The 20788-nt window shown below is 39.6% G+C and overlaps 1 protein-coding gene across 2 annotated transcripts; it reads right to left on the bottom strand.

Annotated features, from left to right (window-relative positions):
* Positions 1–1872: 1872 nt before the first annotated feature.
* Positions 1873–18898, bottom strand: LOC133474129 (complexin-3-like). Of its 2 annotated transcripts, XM_061765480.1 has the most exons (3): positions 18314–18755; positions 9403–9490; positions 1873–5539 (listed from the first exon to the last, which is right to left on the bottom strand). In XM_061765480.1, exons 1-3 carry the CDS (start codon positions 18469–18471, stop codon positions 5315–5317), a joined length of 471 nt encoding a protein of 156 aa, XP_061621464.1. In that variant the 5' UTR covers positions 18472–18755; the 3' UTR covers positions 1873–5314. The 2 variants fall into 2 exon arrangements, with proteins under 2 accessions (XP_061621464.1, XP_061621465.1); XM_061765481.1 differs by lacking the exon at positions 9403–9490 and having other exon boundaries at positions 5401–5539; positions 18314–18898.
* Positions 18899–20788: the final 1890 nt, after the last annotated feature.

Here is a 20788-nt window from a genome sequence, read left to right as displayed (position 1 = left end):
GCTAAGTACACCACTAGTTTCTTTCTTATTCAGGACATTCCAAATTGTTGTAATGGCTATGCCTAATGTTTGTGCAAGAGCACAATCCCTCTTCTCTCAGCTTCAAAATGGTTTGCTTTTCTCCCATAGACAGATCTCTGGTCTTCATGTTTGCTGAACAACAAATGCAGTTTTCACAGGTGAAACCCAAAGCCAAAAACAAGCACGAACTAATGTTTGCGCAATCAATTTAAAAGGCAACACCTGAGCATCTAGAAATACCCATCAGTCACATGTTCCAATAAGTTTGCTCACTTGTAAAGGGGATGGGTTTAAACAAAAGGTGCTCTGTCCTGAGTTGTTTAGCACATCTAGATGTAAATGCCATGAAATAAAAGCCGGAATTCTGAACTTTTGTGTCATACCCATCTTTTGATCTGAAACCCAAATGTATTCAGGATACAACAAAAACAAAGGAATTGACCTTGCTGTTCCAATACATTTGGAGGGAACTGTATATTTTATATATATATATATATACATACATACTCCGCCAGTCAGGGCTTTATGGCAGAGTGGCCCGACAGAAGCCTTTCCTTAGTGCAAGACACATGAAAGCCCGCATGGAGTTTGCGAAAAAAAAAAAAAACACCTGAAGGACTCCAAGATGGTAAGAAATAAGATTCTCTGGTCTGTTGAGACCAAGATAGAAATTGTTGGCCTTAATTCTAAGTGGCATGTGTGGAGAAAACCAGGCACTGCTCATCACCTGTCCAATACAGTCCCAACAGTGAAGCATGGTGGTGGCAGCATCATGTGTGGGGGTGTTTTTCAGCTGCAGGGACAGGGTGACTGGTTGCAATCGAAGAAAAGATGAATGCAGCCAAGTAGAGGGATCTCCAGGACGAAAACCTTCTCCAGAGTGCTCAGAACATCAGACTGGGCCGAAGGTTCACCTTCAAAAAAGACAATGACCCTAAGCACACAGCTAAAATATCGAAGGAGTGGCTTCAGAACAACTCCGTGACTGTTCTTGAATGGCCCAGCCAGAGCCCTGACTTAAACCCAATTGAGCATCTCTGGAAAGACCTGAAAATGGCTGCCCACCAACGTTCACCATCCAACCTGACAGAACTGGCGAGGATCTGCAAGGAGGAATGACAGATGATCCCCAAATCCAGGTGTGAAAAACCTATTGCATCAGTCCCCATAAGACTCATGGCTGTATTACCTCAAAAGGGTGCTTCTACTAAATAATGATCAGAACAAATGGACAGCACCTGAGTTAAATATATGAGTGTCACAGCAAAGGGTCTGAATACTTATGGCTGTGTGATATTCCACTTTTTCTTTTTGAATAAATCTGCAAAAATGTCAACAATTCAGTTTTTTTTCTGTCAATATGGGGTGCTGTGTGTACATTAATGTGGAAAAAATGAACTTAAATGATTTTAGCTAATGGCTGAAATATAAAAAAGTGTGAAAAATTTAAGGGTGGTCTGAATACTTTCCACTCTGTATATATATATATATATATATATATATATATATATATATATATATATATATATATATTTAAAAAAAATAATAATAATAATAATAACCCGGTCCTCAGAACTGTGAGGCAGATGTGCTACCCAGTCGTCCACCGTGCCGTCATAATTGGTATATTAAAATATAAAATAAAATAGAAATAATGTACATTATGTACTTTTTTTTGTAAAAAGTTGTCTCCCCCTGTTGTTGATTAGTGAGAATGCAGGTCCTCTTCATAGTTGCCTGAAAATTCAACATTATTTTAGTCATTTACAAATGTAAATCATTTTCTTAGCCTCTGTAACACTTGAAAGATTACTGGAAAAACTGTTAAATTACACACACATGAAGAACATCATCCGAAAATATTTTTATTGCATTTGAAACTCCCATCAGAGACAGAATGACAGATTTGATGAGAAAAACAAAACACGCTCATACAAACCAAGCAAGTCTCGTGGCTTATGGCTTCACTTCCCCCTTTATTATTATTACTGTCATTATTATTACAGTAGTTATTTCCTTGTAGCGATATTAGGAAACGACTTATTGCTACTTTTCTTGTATATTTTATGATGAACATCTACTTGTCTATCACTATCACATGACAAGAACCACAGCAATGAGGTTTTCCTCAGCGTCCATTCATTCATTTGACCAACAAAAATATTGAGACACAACTTTTGACTGTTTACTTAATCAATTGGACATCCCAGTGCACATAGCCATTTCTGTAAAGGTGGCTGTTGAATTTGATGAAAGGGAATGGTTCCAACAGTCCCAATACGTTTGAACATATTGCACTACCCCTCAATGCAACTGGATAACAACACATTTGCTTATAAACACACACACACACGGACGCACGCACACGCACGCACGCACACACACACACACACACGCACACACCAATTTGAATGCAAAAAAAAAACTAAAAGCGCATATAACAAATTTGGCAAAACAAAGCGAGGCGGTTTGGAGACGTGGGTACCACTTACAATAAGGGTACCAATAATGATTATTCATTAACAGGTTATACTGTACTCAGACCTCATAAACAGATGCTGCATGTGGGTAGGTTAGGGTTAGGTCAGAGCAGGAAAGGGCTATGGTAGGGTTATGGTAGGTTTAGGGTAGGGATGTTTGATACCGCATTCACAGATATGTCAAACAGCCGCAGTGTTGCGCCAACTACTGGCGAGGAGAACTTGTAAGATTTTTTGACTGAGTATCGGTGGCTGCTATTGGCACCTGGAAATATGATACCAGGTATCGGTACTCGCCCATCCCTAGTTTAGGGTCACCAAAGTTTTTGCAACTGAGACTTCTTCTTATTTATTAATGTGAGGGTCTACCATTTTGACACACGCTTCTGAAATATTAAATTTGTTCAAATTACCTTTAAATATATGTTATTAATATAATTAATGACATTCATCTTTGTGAAGACACTGATCATGTCTGTATTTGGAAATGTTTACATTTTAAAATAATCACTTCTCCAACATTCCTAGGAAACGACAATGTCCCATCAGTGGCAAGCTACTTTTTGGAACGGGGTTAGGGTAGTTATAAATTAGGGTAGGGTAAAGATACAGGGTAAGGGTTAATATTTGTGAGTCCACATTGAAGTATACTAATAGCATCATCTTGCAAGACAGCAAGCAACACTGAAAACTGATTATTAATGATTTAGAAAGGCTTTATAATTGTATTATTAACACATAAATAAGGATATCCCTATTGTAAAGTGGTACAGAGAAGCATAAATTGCCATCGCTACACAGAGTACACAAACAACAAAACCACAGTCGGACACCTCCAAAAACGACATCATTAAGCGGCGGCGTTAGCGCTAACAAGGTTCACAAGGACACCACTCGACTTGACGACAGCTAATCCACCGGCACGAAACGGCACCACACAATGAGCTCACTGCGTACACACAACATACTGTAAATATTGGCGTTATGAGGACACAAATATTCAGACATGTCGCACTTTGGCCTCTAAAAGCATTTACATTTGTACTTTTTCAGCAGCTTTTCATGTATTTACTGTATATCTAGGATTTTAATGACACTTTCATGTGCAGCACAAAGTTTTTCCCAGCCTGTGGCGTAGGTTCAATTAAAAAAAAAGTAGGAGTCGATTCAAGATGAAGTTCAGTGAAAACTCCCATGTATTGCACACAGTAACATCCCAAAAGTGACACATGGCTTATTTGCTCGCACGTTATCTGTTATTATTGGAAAAGAAATTATTAAAAAATGAGTAAAAAGGTTTGTCCTTCCAGGTAGTAGCAGGTGCTAACATTTGATTTGTCAAAGTCTTTAATTAATGTTGCCATTTTTGTGCTTTTCAAATGCTTATCCTGGCAAAACGTCCCTAGTCCCCAAATTTAATGTAATTCTCCTCCAAACAGGATACTTTCGTTCGTGAAATTAGCTGCTCAGGTTAGTGTTAGATTTCCATCCACATTGGACTTTTCTGAGTTTAGTGGGAAAAGAGGAAGGCTTCTCAAAAAATGGCCAAGGGAGCTTAAGGGAATGTTATGTAACACTGTTTTTGATTGAAAATGTTGGTACCCTAACACTGGGGTTGGAATACCAAAAGGTATTATTTAACTTTTGTTGAGAATGCAAAAATGGTCAATGAAATGATCTCTTTTGTGATTTCTTTTTTTTTTTTCTGCTGTTGACCAGTCAGTGCTCAGCTTTGTGTCTGGCTCCGCCCATTAAGTACGTATCACTGGAGTCGGTACCTCAGTGTCAGGGTGCCAAAAAGTGGAAGAGATCACGAAATTTTCACACATTGGGCTTTATTTTAGTAGATAGTACATCTGCGGCAGGACGCAAATGGGGGATTTAGATTTTCCTGCTAATGCAAGGCTCGCTGCGCATGTTTTCCAATTTGCCAGACCGGTCAACACCAAGCTGGGCGTTCTGGCGCAGCGAGGGTGTGCCTAGCGGAGTGACAATTTGGCCACATCCAAATCTTGGTGTAAGGTAGACCACTGGTCTAAAGGGATTTTGGTGGATCTGATTGGGGCGCAGGCAGAAAGATTCTGAGCTTCGCGGACATATTTAAGTCGCCAGCGGTTATCACCAGCTCATTCTGTATACCCGCTCACACTGGCCAAGAGCAGTGACAATGCTCCACTCACGCATTGATTGCTTCGATTACGCATCGTCCTCTTCCTCACAGAGATGTCTCCGTCGAGACTGTCATTGCGCCACATTTAAAGGGAGTGTGAGTAGCCACTTTGATTGGTGGCGAATAAAGTCGGGTGTAAACACACCCATAGAGGTGCAGCCCACTCACTGTCGGATCCGCCAGGCTGCTCTACGAAATTACCAACAACAGTCTAACCCACTCCTGGGGCATAGATGTGCTGCCCGCCGCACCGGATTTATGCCGGTCACGAAAATAAGGCCCATTGTGTTGAAAATGCAAAAATACGTAAACCAAATGATTCCTCTTGTGAAAATGTTCTGTTGACCAATCAGTGCTCGGCTGTGTGTCTGGGTACATCCTTTAGGTACCCTGACACTGAGGTTGGTACCTCAGTGTCAGGGTACAAATCATCGACTTTTCACTCATTTTGTTAAAAATGCAAAAATGTGTGAGCGAAATGATCGCTTTTCTGGAAGCGTGATACTCCAATAAATGAATGGTGATAAGTAATATAACAATTTTTCCAAATGTGCATTACTTGAAATTAACTAAAACAAAGACTTGCGCTACTTCTTCCTCCTTCCCAGAAGCTCCACCTTCAACAAATCTTTGCTCCCCGACATCACATGAGGCTGCAGTTCTCTGTCTGCTTCTTGAGGTCCTCCAGCGTGGCCTGGGCCTTGTCCTTCAGCTGGTCCATATCGACGTTCTGCAGGTTGGACAACTGGCCCAGCACAGACTGCTTGTGCGCCTCTTCCTGGTTGTCCTCAGCTATCATCTTGGCCAGCTCGGTGGGCAGTACCACATCGTCGCCCGCCTGCTGGATCTGAGTCTCGTCCAGTTCGTTCTGATTTGGTCAAAGCATTCAAATTGTGCGTGTTAGTAACAGGACGCAACATGGGTTAAGAAATGCTCTTCTTTAAATTTCTTTCTTCGGTTTTCGATGAAGTTAAAACATTTGTTGCAAAGCTGACGTAAACATCAAAGACCAGTTGAACTTTGTGTTGTTTGTTAAGTTTTCAGAAACATTGAAGACAATTTAGTCTTCTGCAAACCTCTGTTAAGTTTTCTTATACATTAATGACCCTTTTCATATTAGAATATTTTACATTAACAGCAAAGACACTTTAGATATACAGTAATACCCTGCTATTCACAAGTAATTGACACACCCCCTAAAAAGGTTCCCTATAGTTGCCTATAGAGGCCATAAGATGCACCACTTTTCTATTAGACAGGGCTATGACCTGTCTAATAGAAGCTCCTCCCATCACTTCAACAAAATTTATTGCAACCAAGATCACACCAAAGTAGGGCTTTCATCTTCGACAGGGCTATGGCCTAAGCACAAGAAGTGACAATGAGCTCTTCGCGAATAATGGAGAACAGGTTCCAGAAAGAAATAGGTGAATTCGCAAGTAGCGACTTGCAAATATACAGGGAACATTGTAGGTTTTAGACCTACAGTGCAATGAAAAAGTATTGACCCCATTTTCAAATTCTTTTTTTTTTTTTTGTTTGCATAATTTCCCCACTTTAATGTTAAAGATCATTAAACAAATGTAATATATCAGACAAAGATAACCCACATACAACATAAATGCAGGTTTTAAATTGTGATTTTATTTATTTAAAACAAAAACAACCTCTTTAAAGCTAATTAGCTCTGTGTGAAAAAGTAATGGCCCCCTAAACTTAATAACTGGTTGGAGACAAGAATTTTGAGAAATATTTTTTCCCACTTGTCAGGGAGGGGTCTTTTGTGGTGTTTTGTTGGAGGCAAGAAGGTGGTGGACCCAAGCGCAGGAAAACAGGGAGGTGAGACAGGAGTGCAGGAATCGTACTGTATTTAATTTTATAAACAATGAGTCAACCAAGATGTGTGGGGGAAAAAAACAAGATTCAAAGCAACAAACAAACACTGGGAACAAGTTACCACAAAAGAAACCAAGACATGACCAAGAAAGTGACTGACAACAACAAACAACACATGACAATGAACCAACACAGACTGAAAGAAAGCAGGGAACAAAATACAGTAACGCCTCGATAAAACAGACTAATACGAGTGGGGGAGGTCGTCCGATATAGCTGATTGTCCGTTACTTAGAAGCACTTTTCATTTTGAGGACACCCATATTACAGTACAATACATTTTTTTGTAGTTTTTTTTTCATGGCCTAAAATGTCCAGTACAGTACAAAGTTACTGTAAATAAATATAAAAAAAAGCTTGAAAATGTTTGAAAGTTTCACGTTATCTAAACTTACCACCACCGGTGTGCTTGGTCATGGTGACATTGGGTACGTTCGGAAATTCACTCCAAGCTCGTTCTCTCCAATCTGGAATGTTCGTAAACCCGTTGTTGGAGTGTGCCGTTCAGTTATTCAGAGCACTGCACTCCCGCCGCTCTGACTGAGGAGACAGAGCCGCCGGAGCGTCAGTTTACAGGCGGAGCTGACGAATTCAACATGGCGGACGCACTGACGTATCCCTGCCAATGGCCAACAGGCTCGTTCGCAAACTGATAGAAAATGGAGCGCGCTTTGCCTCTCTGAACACTGCATTCTCAGAGCGCAGTGAGAGCGTCAGATTGGATTTCTGAATGTACCCTTTGTTGACGACTCATTGTAGGCGAGTTGCTTTCATGAGCCGCGAGAAACTTGTGTGCTTCCTAGTTCCAAATCCGTTGCCAAAGGCGATCGGCTTGACAAAAAAAAAAAACTCTCTCTCTCTGCTATAATGTACAATATACAATAGATATCATCACATGGCCGTCACGTCAATGGCCCACATGCAACATGGCTGCCACGTAGGCACGGGAGGATCTAGTATTATTGTATATTTGTGACCCTAAAATATATCAGTCCCATTCTCTGCCTGCATTGTGCTATAGCGCCAGTCAACAACAGCGTACAATTATGGAAATTACAGACAAATGGAAACTATTTTTGCACGCGTCGTTCGATCCTTATGGTCCGTTTTATCCTATATCCGGTATATCGGTGTCCGTTTTATCAAGGTTCCACTGTACAAGCAAACTGACGAGACAACGAGGAATACCTGGACAAGATAGGAGTGGCTGGAGGGAGCTGATTGGTGGACACAAGGGAGTGGGCTGACGAGAACAGGTGGAAACAAAACCTTAACAAGCAAGACAAGACAGCATGGGACGCAGGAAAACATAACAAATATATATATATATAATCCAAACTAAAACACAGACCATGGCACCACTCTTCCTTGCAGAATTTTTTTAATTCCGCAACAATGGAGGGTTTTTGAGCGTGTACAACCTTTTTTTTAAATTATTAGTATTTTTTAATTTAACCTTTATTTAACCAGGTTGGTCCCATTACGATTAAAACCCTCTTTCTCAAGAGAGACCTGGCCAAGACAGCCAGGAGCAAAAACACAAAGTTACAGACACTAAAAGAAAGACAAAGTACAATTTATAAAGCACAACATTTTGGATTTGACTTTGAGTCGTACTGTATCCCGGAATCAATTGTTCAAGCAATCGAGGTAAAACATCGACATTCTGGAGAAACAACTTCAATTTCTTTCATTTTAGATTTCAAAACATTTAAGGCACCAGTTCCTTGAAATTTAAGTTATTCTGCTACAGCTTCCAGGCTGACAGATTAAAGTTTAAGGTCATGCCAGAGCATTTCAATCGGATTCAAGTCCAGACTTTGATTAGGATGAGGACTTTTTTTTTTTTTTTTTTTTTTTTTTAAGCCATTCAAAAGTTGACCTGCTGGTGTGTTTTGGATTGTTGTCCTGCTGCAGAACCCAAGTGCGCTTCAGCTGGTTCATCGCTTTTCCAAGTTTTCTCCATGTGAGGATCATGGCTCTCCCCACATTTTACTGGAATCCTAAAGCTTTGCAAATGGCCTTTCCAGTCTGATCGAGGTCAATTACTTAATTTCTCACCTGTTCTTGAATTTCTTTGGATCATGGCATTTTGTTGCAGCTTTTTTAGATCTTTTGGCCAACTTCATTTTGTCAGTTAAGTGATTTCTTGATTGAACAGGTCTAGAGGTAATCAGGCTTTCCAAAAAATGTGATAAGCTATATCTGTATGTTTTTTGTTTTCATAAATATTGAATACATTTAAAAGTCTTCAGAAAATATCAAGTACTGTATGTGTTTTTGTGAACATTAAAGACTGGAGTCTTCAAATTCAATTTTACTATATATACAGTACGTTAATGTAAAGTTTACAACAATTTAGACATCATCCACTTTCTATACTTATCTTCATTAAGCAATTAAAATGTTGTAAATATCAAATATAATTTTGTCTTCATCGAATCTAAAGCACTTGTTTTCATAAACATCAAAGCCAAGAGTCTTCTGAGAATCAAGTTTACGCCACGATCAAAGACAATTTGGATGGACGCATTTTCGTAAACATCGAATTGAGTCATCAATAAATCTCAAATATGTGTTTTGGTAAACGTGAAAGACATTTTAGACCCTTCCATGAATCATACGTTTTTGTAAAATTTACGTAAACATAACAAACAATTTATACGTGGGTGTTTTTCAAAACATCAAAGACAGTTTATTTTGTCTTCTGTGAACCAAAGACAATTTTTTGTAAAAGTTTTTTTGTAAACATCAAAGACAAGTTTATATTCTGTGAACCTAACATATATATTTGTTCTTAACATTTACGTCAACAACAATGACAGATTAGAATACCTTTGGTAGTCGGTACTTGTCCCGAAAATGACTCCTCACTGTGGCTCGTTCGGCTTTCTTCTGGGCAAAATTAGCCTCTCGTTCTTGTCTGCAACACAGTATAACGTGTTCTTTCCATTGCTGATGTTATATTATTATGAAATATTCTTGCTGTCTAACAAAAAGAATATTTCTCTAAATTTGGTGTTTTTCTTTTAAACACTGAGAAAATCTTAAATTATGTTTATGTTTTAGGGGAAAAGAATAAAGTCATAATATTTGGCATAACATGCTTTTTGTTTGGTTGATACCGCTGCTATTTAAAAAAAAAAAAAAAAAATCTTTTACACGATTGAAATAAATATTCATTCATTAACAATTCTTTAAAAAATGCTTCATAGAGCATGCATCTTTAAGAGAAAAATAATTACAGATTTGTTACTTACCTTATTTCATCAACACGGGCTGTCAATAATTGAATTTTATTGATGATGTTGTCATCACAAATTCCTTCCTAGAATGTTGATTGTGTTATCTATTTGAATTGAATTGAATTGAATTTTAATATATTCATTTTACTTCAGTGGTGAAGTTAAATATCTGTGTGTTGGCTAATGGGCTAAGTTAGCTAGATCATCACGCTAACCATATCTCTAAACAAGCTCACGATAACTAAACCAAAACATTGACGTTTTGACTTTACTTCTTAATATTAATTTAGCCTACCTGGATGTGCTTTTACACGTTAAATTGGGAGTTTTTGAATGCCAATATTTCTGTCACGTTAGGTAGGCATAAGAGGCCCAACATTTTGGAAATATAGTGGACTAAATAAAAGTGAAAGTTGCCAGAAATAGCAATGACGAGATACAAATAAGTGAAAATTCCACGTAAGTACATTTGTACTCTTTGACATTACAAAACTGCTAGTACGACACAGTTGTTCCATTAGTGCGCTGAATTGGCATAGAGTGTACTAGTACTCGGACCTTAAGCTGGATAGCGAGGATTTGGAAAAAATGCTCAAACTGCTTTCCAAAATGCAGTGCCAGTTGTACACCACAACTCCTTTTGATCCCCTTCTTTAAAGTGAGTGAGCATTATCTTCGCACAAGCTGGTGCAGCAGAGAGCGCTACTCTCCTAAAGTCAACCCTCGGTGAGGGCCTCACGCTCCCAGTTGGATCTCACTTGTGCCTCATCACAATTGCTTTATTTGCTGAGAGGCCTGTGACACGGCAAGTCAACAAAGCTGACAATGTCGGCCAGATGTGGCGTGTGAGCTCCCAAACACATTATGGAGACCACACGCACACACACACACATGGCAGGGCGATCTTGCACCGCTAGCCTGTGAGGATCACATCCTCTGAAGGCGATGCACTCAATGTGTCAGCGCAAGGTCGTTTTTTTTCGTCACGTTAGGCCCGAGCGGGCAAAACGCCAGAGCCGCCTTCTCAAGGACGTCACGTGAGCCCGGCCGGGATGGCGGCCTCTCGGGCTCCCTGACATTGATGACTCGTTGTCTTCCGGGGACCGCTAAACATGCCTTCTTTACGCTCATGTTTAGCACCTTTGTCACTCCGCTTAAAGGTCACGTGACAGCCTCCTGAGTGAGTGTGATGCTTCTCACCAGTGGAGCTCTGCATAGGGTCTCCAATACGTGTTTAAGGAAATATCCAAGACGTAAAAATATCGAGCATGATTACCCATGTTGGGCTCGCACGAAGGGTGGCGGCGAACAAAGAGGCTGAGTCCCCAACGGTAAAATTTGATAATAGACAACCAGTGTGACTGATGTATTCATATTTCTGTATTTCAAATGATGCAAATGATAATTAATTGAAAGCAAACTATGGCTAAACAGTTTCCTTACACAATGGGTGTGGCTTGGAGCAAGGAAGTTTCAATTAGACGTCATGAGAGTCCTTGGGAGAATTGTTCATATGCGCCCACCTTAATTTATTTGGGGTTAATCAGTGGCACTCGAAATGGTGGGAGGTGTGTGATGGCCCCCATGCATTTAGCAAGAGTTGGAATGTGATTGTTTCATTCTTAACACAGCCACATCTCCATTTCTAAGAGGGTGTGTGCACATTTGCAACCACATGATCTCAGTTTTTTTAGATTTTTACTTTCCCTTTTACTTGAATTTTTTTCAATTGAGTTGTACGGGTTATAGGTTAACTCAGTGATTCCCGACCTTTAATGAGCCAAGGCAGATATTTTACATTTGAAAAATCTCACGGCACAACAAACAAAAATGTCACTAAAAGTGGATACACAAGTCAATTATACTATTTGTGCCATCTAGAAAAAAGTAATTATTTGTTCTGTCTGTCTTTATATGCTGCTGGCGTAGATAGGTGAACAAAGAGACATTATTTTTTGTAAATAAATAATATTCTGACCAATTAAGATTCAATTTGATCATTTCCCGCGGCACACCAGAAGAGCTCTCATGGCACACTAATGTGCCACGGCACACTGGTTGGGAATCGCTGAGTTAACTAATAGTGTAAAAAAGTTTTGAAATGATTTATCTTGGTCTCGTTATTGTATATCACAAAAACCTGACATTTGTTAATAGTCCCCTCGTTTGTTAATAGTTGTATTATTGACCGTGTTGATTGTGTTAACAGAAATAATTACGTAAGTAGTACACAAACGACAGTTTTTTTCTTAATTCAATGAATAATTTTTTTGGGCTTGAGTACCTGCCCCCAAAAATGTCTGTGCACAACTGTGTTTTTTTATTTATCGAATACAATTTAGGGTTTTCAACAAACCCAGTGTACTGTACATATTTTGGTAAATATCAGAGACATTTAGAATCCTTAATGAACCCAACATACATGCTTTCGTAATCATCAAAGCCATTTAGCCATAGAATTTAGGGTCTTCAAGCAACAATAAGCATTTTAAGTAAAGGATACATAAACATTAAAGACAATTTAGTGTTGTCAAGGACCCTGACATACATGTGCTCGTAAACATCAAAGACATTTTACAGTCTTCAGTAAACCTACTTTTAAGTTGTTTTAAACATCAAAGACAATACAGACGTACCTCTTTTTATTGTTTTTGTTTTGTTTACCATGAACCAGAAAATGCATGTTTTTGTAAATATAGAATACCATTTAGGGTTTTCAACAAATCCATGTACTGTAAGATTTTGTTAACATCAAAGACAGTTGAGTATTCAATTGAACCTAACATATGTGTTTTCATAAACGTCAAAGACAATTTTGAATCTCAATGAACCCAATGTGCATGCTACATTGTTTTCTTAAATGTCAAAAATAATTTAGTCCACTGCAAACCAAAGTTACTTTTTCTTAAATATAAAAGAAAATTAAGTCTTCAATGAGCATAACATACATGATTTCAGTCACATCAAAGATATTTTAAAGTCACCCTCAAAGCTACCTTAAGTTTTTGACATTTTAGAATCCCATGAAAACCCATGTTTACTTTTCGTAAACATTAAAAACAATTTAGTCCTCAACAAACTCAATATATGTATTTTTTAAATATCAAACAAACTTCAGAAAATTTTGTTTTTAACAAGCACACACAGAGTACATTTTTATAAACATTGAAGACAATCGAGTCTTCTGCAAACCTACGCTGAGTTTACTTAAATAATAAAAATACTTTTTTTCAATTTTTAATGCATTTATTACTATTTTTTCACCAATTGTGTGTGGTTTTTTTTAAGACTTCTGCTCAATTGTCTCTAATTTAGGCAATTTTCAGATTTTTTTAAACCATTTTTCACTCATTCTTTCACACACCCTTTTGTGTGTTTTTTATAGTTTCCCCCTTTTTATTTATGTATTCCTCCTTTTCTGACATTTTTCACGAATTGTTATTTCCCCCCCCCGCTCATAAATGTTTGGCAATTTTCACAGATTTTCCGTTGGGCTTGTCCCTTTCGGGGTTGCCACAGCGCGTCATCCTTTTCCATGTAAGCCTATCTTCTGCATTCTCCTCTCGAACACCCACTGCCCTCATGTATTCCCTGACGACGTCCATCAACCTTCTCTTTGCTCTTTCTCGAGTTCTCTTGCCTGGCAGCTCCATTCTCATCATCCTTCTACCAATATACTCATTCTCTCTCCTCTGGATGTGTCCAAACCATCCAAGTCTGCTCTCCCTAACTTTGTCTCCAAAACATCCCACCTCTGATGAGCTCAGTCCTAATCCTCTCCAACCTGCTCAAGGCAGATGTTGGTGTGTGCACGCTCCTCACTCCTAGAGAACCTCCACAGGTATGTCATCAGGACCAACTGCCTTTCCATTTTTCATCCTCTTTAGTACCTTCCTAAATTCCCCCTTACTAATTATTGCCACTTCCTGGTCCACCACACTTGCCTCTTCTACTCTTCCTTCTCTCTCTTTTTCCCCTTTTCATTAACTCCTCAAAGTATTATTTCCATCTATCCAGCAAACTGCTGGCACCAGTCAACACATTTCCATCCCTATCCTTAACCACCCTAACCATATGCCTCTTGTTTGGCCTTTGCCACCTCTACCTTTGCCCTACGGTGCATCTCCATGTATTCCTTTCTCCTCTCCTCGGTCCTCTCAGTGTACCACTTCTTCTTAGCTAACCTCTTTCCTTGTACAAACACATGATTCCCTGTACTTTGAGGTTCCACCACCAAGTCTCCTTCTCTCCTTTCCTGCCAGATGATACACCAAGTACTCTCCTTTCCATCTCTCCGATCACCTTGGCTGTCTTCTGGAAGCTCCTCCTCCACCAAAAGCGTTTCTCACGAAAAGCCACACAACATTCTTCCTTTCTCAGCTTCCACCACATGGTTCTCTGCTCTGTCCTGCTTTGTCTTCCTAATCTTCCTCCCCATCACCAGAGTCATTTTACACACCACCATCCTATGCTGTCTAGCCACACTCTCCCCTACCACTACCTTACAGTCGGTAACCACCTTCAGATTACATCGTCTGCACAAGATGTAATCCACCTGCGTGCTTCTACCTCCGCTCTTGTAGGTCACCCTATGTTCGTGCCTCTTCTGGAAAAAGGTGTTCACTGCAGCCATTTGCATCCTTGTTGCAAAGTCTACCACCATCTGTCCCTCCAAGTTCCTTTCCTGGATCCCGTACTTACCCATCACTTCTTCATCACCCCTATTTCCTTCACCAACATATCCATTACAATCTGCCCCAATCACGACTCTCTCTCTGTCTGGGATGCTCAGAACTACTTCGTCTAGCTCCTTCCAGAATTTCTCTTTCACCTCTTGGTCACATCCTACCTGTGGGGCATAGCCACTAATCACATTACACATAACACCCTCAATTTCAAATTTCAGCCTCATCACTCAATCTGATACTCTTTTCACTTCCAAGACATTCTTAGCCAACTCTTCTTTTAAAATAAACCCGACTCCATTTCTCTTCCCATCTACACCATGGTAAAATAATTTAAACCCTGTCCCTAAACCTCTAGCCTCACTGCCTTTCCATCTGCTCTCCTGGACACACAATGTATCAACCTTTCTCCTCATCATGTCGACCAACTTTTCCTATCAGTCCCAACATTCAAAGTCCCCACATTCACTTCTAGATTCTGTGCTTTCCTCTTCTCTTTCTGCCTAAGAACCCGCTTTCCAGCTCTCCTTCGTCTTCGACCCACAATTGGCAGTTTAACTGATTGTTAAAAACTATTTTTCACTTGTTTTTAACTATCCATCCATCCATCCATTTTCTGTACCGCCTATCCTCACAAGGGTCGCGGGCGTGCTGGAGCTTATCCCAGCTATCTTCAGGCAAGAGGCAGGGTACACCCTGAACTGGTCGCCAGTCAATCGCAGCACAAATAAACAAACAAACTAACCAGTCGACCACTATTTTTACACTATTTTAAAAGTCGTTTTTTTTTTAAAACTGATGTATGAATTACTTTTGTAGCTTGTATTTCTCACTTTCTCTCGTTTTAATGTTTAAAATCATCAAGCAAATGAATATATCAGACAACGATAACCCAAGAAAACACATAGTGCTGTTTTTAAATTGGGATTTTATTTATTAAGGGGGATAAAAAATATTCAAAGCGTGTGTGAAAAAGCCAAAACCTAATAACTGGTTGGGCCACCCTTACAGTAACAACTGAACTCAAGCGTTTTATATAACCGTCAATGAGTCTTTCGCATCTCCGTGATGATATTTTGGCTCACTCTTCCTTGCAGAATTGTTTCAATTCAGCAACTATGGAGGGGTTTCGAGCATGAACGTCCTGTTTAAGGTCATGGCGGAATTTGACTAGGCCACTCCAAAAAAATTTTTGACTAGGCCACTCCAAAACCTTCATTTTGTGTTTTTAAGCCCTTCAGAAGTTGCTTTGGATTTTTGTCCTGCTGCAGAACCCAAGTGCACTTCAGCTTGTGGTCACAAACTGATGGTCGAACATTTTCCTTCAGGAATTTCTGGTAAAGAGTAGAATTCATGGTTCCATCAATGACATCTTCACAGCCCCAGACCATCACACTACCACCACCATGTTTGACTGTTAATATCGTCTTTTCCTGAAATGCTGTGTTACATTTATGACAGATATAACAAGACACACACACCTCAAAAAGGTTCACTTCTGTCTGTTCAGTCCATAGAATATTTTTTCCAAAAGTCTTATGAATCATTCAGATATATATATATTTTTTTGTTCTCTCCAAAAGTAAGATGAGCCAGAATTGTTTTTTTTTTTTTTTTTTTGGTCAGCAGTAATTTTTGCCTTGAAACTCTACTGTGGATGCCATTTTTGCCCAGACTCTTCCTTATTGTTGAGTCATGAATACTGACCTTAACTGGAAGCAAGGGAGGGCCACCCCTGGGAAGGTTCACTACTGTTCCCTGTTTTCTCCATTTGTGGTTAATAGCTCTCACGGTGGCACAGTTCTGAGGACCTGGGTTCAAATCCGGCCTCGCCTGTGTGGAGTTTGCCTGTTCTCCCTGTGCCTGCGTGGGTTTTCTCTGGACACTCCGGTTTCCTCCCAGATCCCAAAAACATGCATGGTAGGTTAATTGAACTCTAAATTACCCATACGTGTGAATGTGAGTGCGAATGGTTGTTTGTTTTATGTGCCCTGCGATTGGCTGGCAACCAGTTCAGGGTGTACCCCGCCTCTCGCCCGAAGATAGCTGGGATATGATCCAGCATGCCCCTAGTGAGGATAAGCGGTATGGAAAATGGATGGATGGATGGTTCTCACCGTGGTTTGCTGGAGTCCTAAAGCTTTAGAAATAGCTTTGTAACCTTTTCCAGACTGATAGAGGTCAAGTACTTTATTTCTCAACTATTTTTGAATTTCTTTGGATTGTGACATTTTGTTGCATCTTTTTGAGATCTTCTGATCGGCTTCATTTTGTCAGACAGGTTCAATTTAAATGATTTTTTGATTGAACAGGTCTGGTGGTAATAACACTTTGGTGTGGTCAGTGAAAATGAAGTCAACTTTCCCAAAAATTTGATTAAGCACAGTTAATTCATGATTTAACAAAGGGGCAATAACTTTTTCACACAGGGCCAAGTAGTTTTGAATATATTTTTTCCTTAATGAATAAAATCAGCATTTTGAAACTGCATTTTTTTTACTTGGGTTATCTTTGTCTGATATTTACATTGTTCGATGATTTTAAACATTAAAGGTGAAAACTGTGAAAAAAAAAACAGAATTATACTTTTTACGGCACCGTATCTGACCAGTCCTCACTTTTTGTAATCTTTTATTAACATTTTTTTCAATTTTCAGTCATTTTTGTACCTTTTTTTCTTCATCTTTTAGGGGACTCAAACATGTGACCTACTTTGTCCCTGAGTGTTGCTCGAATGTGCCACAGAGACACACGATACAGGATGTGGAGAGCGACAACTTGACGTCACCAATCGATAACCACACCACTCCACTTCCCAGATGACCTTGAACTTGGTGTCGTACAGCATGCCAACATGTATATATGATACATATTCATAAAAGTCACAATATTAGTTGCTACACTCACTCAATTTGTACAGTTTTCATCTATTTTTCACACCAATTTTTTCTTGCACATTTTTCACTTTTTTAAAACTCATTTTTTTAAACATTCTTTTTACACCACATGTTTTTTTTCTTTACCACCTTTGCTCATTTTGACAATTTTCAATACATTTTGGCAGTTTTCACGGCTTGTCACAAGTTTTGGATCACTTTTACTTTTTTTTGAACATCTTAATTTTTCTTAACCCGTGTCACTCATTTTTTCGGGGTACTTCTTCCCCGGTCGGTGTTTAGTACTTTGGCTCTGACTATTTGTCAATTTTCCGATTGTTTTTAACCATTTTGCTTTTATTTTTTTTTACTTATGTATTAATCTTTTTTCGGGGGTGGTTGCATTTTTTGTACTCATTTCTGTCCCATTTATCTCTCACATTTGTGACAAATGATGTGGCGAGTTCTACAGTTTGGGATCACCAATCCACAACCATTTCTCAGATGACCTTGCGCTTCGTGTCCTAGAGCACAACACAACACACTCCAGTATATATAGTTACAGATTAGCACATCATTTCCAAATAGCCACTCATACTTAGTTACTACCCAGTGAAGCAGCCATCTTACTCGTTGACACTTTCCTTATTTAGACTGCGATTCGTGCACGCGCACAGATGATCCGTGTGCACGAATCCTTGTCAGAACGGAAGCGCGACGATGCGAGAAACGTGAGGATTTGTGTCCAAATGTACCAGCCTGCCTCGCATTTTTCCTTCCGTGCGTAAAAGACGCGCGTACGTCTCTGGCTCGTCTTTTTGACGCACGCGAACGGGAGCTTCCACATTCACTCCTTTCTCCAGTCCACAAACTGAAAAGCACCCCCCCCCACCCCCGTGCATGCAAGCCCCGAACCTGATGTCTTTGTCTCCCGACTTACTTCTCCTCTTCTAACTGTTGCTGGTACTGCTCGAACTCCTCCTGGGTCATCCCCTGCGCCGCCGCGTCCGTCTTCTCCGCCTCGGGTTTCTCCTCCGTCAGGCCGCCCGTCAAGTTCTTCAACTGCCCCCCCACCACGTGCTTCACCATAAAAGCCATCTCCAAGTACTTTTTTTTTTTTTTTTTGGGTGGTGGTGAAGTTGGGCTCCTAAATTGAGGCTGGCAGTTTATGTGGAATCCAGCCGAGAAAGATGCGCGGGGGGGGAAAAAAAATCTCACAACGGTCGGGGGAAAAGATGGAAAATGAGCAGAAATGATTCCCCGCTGAACGGCGCGTGCACGAGCAGGAGACGCAATCGGATTGGAGGAAGAGGAGGAGGAGGAAGAGGAGGAGGAGGATGCTGTCGAGCCGCGCGGTTGTGAGTCAACAAGTTTGGCGCTCCACTCTACCAGTCGCGTCACGTGTGTGTGTGTGTGTGTGCCGCTCTGCCAGTCTGCAAGGGATGCGAGATGCGCGCCGACGGACGGACGGTGGGTGAGTCTCACCACGGACTCGCCGGACAACATTTGGGCCATCCACACTGAAATACAAACATTTTACTGCGCTCTCGATTCTGCTGGATTCCGGGTTGCAAGGGTCGAAGTTTAAGCCCTTCAATCCGAATGCGAACATTTTTTATTTTCGGACAAATTATCACTATCGTTTTTCCATTTGTTACTATGTATATATATATATATATATATATATATATATATATATATATATATATATGTATATATATATATATATATATATATATACATCGCCATTCATTTTTTTGTACTTTTTTGGGGACCATTTATTATTATTATATTATATTTCCAGATATATTGTGTTTCCTTTTTTTTCTATTCCACTCATTTTAATGCAATTTTAAATATTACTAAATATCTTTGACTTTTTTTTCATCATTTTTGGACAATTCACACTGATTTATTTTGTCTTTAAAGTTCTCATGTATTTACTTGTTACCCATTTTTGACATTATCATTCATTTTTCATACACATTTTCTCAAAAATGTTCCCTTTTCACAGTTTTTTTAGACCTGTAAGAAAAGGTTTAAAAAATACAGAATTTTTTTTTTAAAGTAAAAAAAAATGTGAAAAATAAATAAGACACGTAAAAATACTCGTTTTACCGAGTACATTTGACTCTAATATTTAGACCAATTTTAGCAAATTGTTTTTTCACCATTTTCACTCATTTCTTTTTAAAGGCCATATGCCATCATTAAAAAAAATCATTAACTTTGAAGTACTTTTATTTGGTTTGCAAGATAATTTAGGTTTGAAATGCCCAGGATGACCTTTTTCAAGCTATTCTCTCTTCTTTCTTTCTTTTTCTTTTTTACACCTGGCAGTTGATACTGCCAGATTTCTCATTAATATTCCATATGTAAGTAAGCTTTGCCCTGATTGGATCGCTGTCATTAATGTAAATATGGAAAACATCTCCTCTCTGATTGGTCCCTGGCGGTATCATGGTGTCTTATGGTGACCAAGTCATCATCGCGATGTTCCGTTTGGAACCTTCGACTTGGTCTTAGTCTCATTGTGAAACAGAATTCACCAAGTGTTGGTTGGATTGTAGGCCCACTAAAAGGGAAGGTGAGGTGAAAGGGGACATGGGTGAAAATAAAAAGGTGACGGGGATATTTTGACTTTAAGCTCCTCCTCCACTCTCATTCACTTGAACATAACCGATGCACGACCTCCATTGCTCGTGCACATTTTGGTGACAATGACCATTGGTTTCACTATTTCAGCCACAGTTACATGATAAACTATAACTATAGTTAAGTTGTGTTGTAAAACACAACTTATGCATACTTTATATGCAAGTAGTATTTGTATGGCTTGACGGCAGCACTCGCTGGCTTCAAACCTGGAAATGCCGTGTTGCCGTTCAGCTGAGTTGCTTGAGCATGTAGCAACCACAAAGGAGGCAGGTACTTGAATAATTAGTAACTACGTCAAAAACACAAAGAAGTCGGATCCGGTCATTTTGCAAGCCTTATGCCGTTTGTTGCCTTTTGCACACAATTGACAAACCACATAGATGTCAAACTTGTTCTTTGGCACAGACTCATTTTGATCTATGTTATTCATAAAAGAGTAGAAAAACATGGATTTTGATGGCATGGGACCAAAGTGGTGTGTGAGGTTGAGACACTAAAGTGTTTTGACACGCAGATTCACCATTTTCACATAATGTTTTTTTTAGGACCGCTCTGTAAGTAACAATAACACGGCTATCTTTTGACCGACACCGTCACATACAGTACGTAGCTAAAAAAAAACACACACACGAATGGAAACATGAACATCCAGGTTGTGCGACGAACGTGTTGGGCATAAAAATCTGAGCTATGTTTCAGGAAGGCTTTCATGTTACATCCGAAAAGTTTGACGAGCCGTTGTCAACGTGAGCGTGTT

This window comes from Phyllopteryx taeniolatus, chromosome 2 (assembly GCF_024500385.1).
Source record: "Phyllopteryx taeniolatus isolate TA_2022b chromosome 2, UOR_Ptae_1.2, whole genome shotgun sequence".
In the NCBI taxonomy this organism is placed as follows: domain Eukaryota; kingdom Metazoa; phylum Chordata; class Actinopteri; order Syngnathiformes; family Syngnathidae; genus Phyllopteryx; species Phyllopteryx taeniolatus.
The sequence above is the reverse complement of the archived record's forward strand: the minus strand, read 5'-3'. Positions and strand labels throughout refer to the sequence as shown.

Excerpts from the sequence above, each read along its gene's own strand:
- LOC133474129 (XM_061765481.1), bottom strand. The coding sequence starts at position 18,888 with ATGGCCCAAATGTTGTCCGGCGAGTCCGTGGTGAGACTCACCCACCGT. Across the intron at positions 5,540-18,313 it reads CAACAGTTAGAAGAGGAGAA|AACGAACTGGACGAGACTCA; the intron begins GTAAGTCGGGAG and ends TGACCAAATCAG.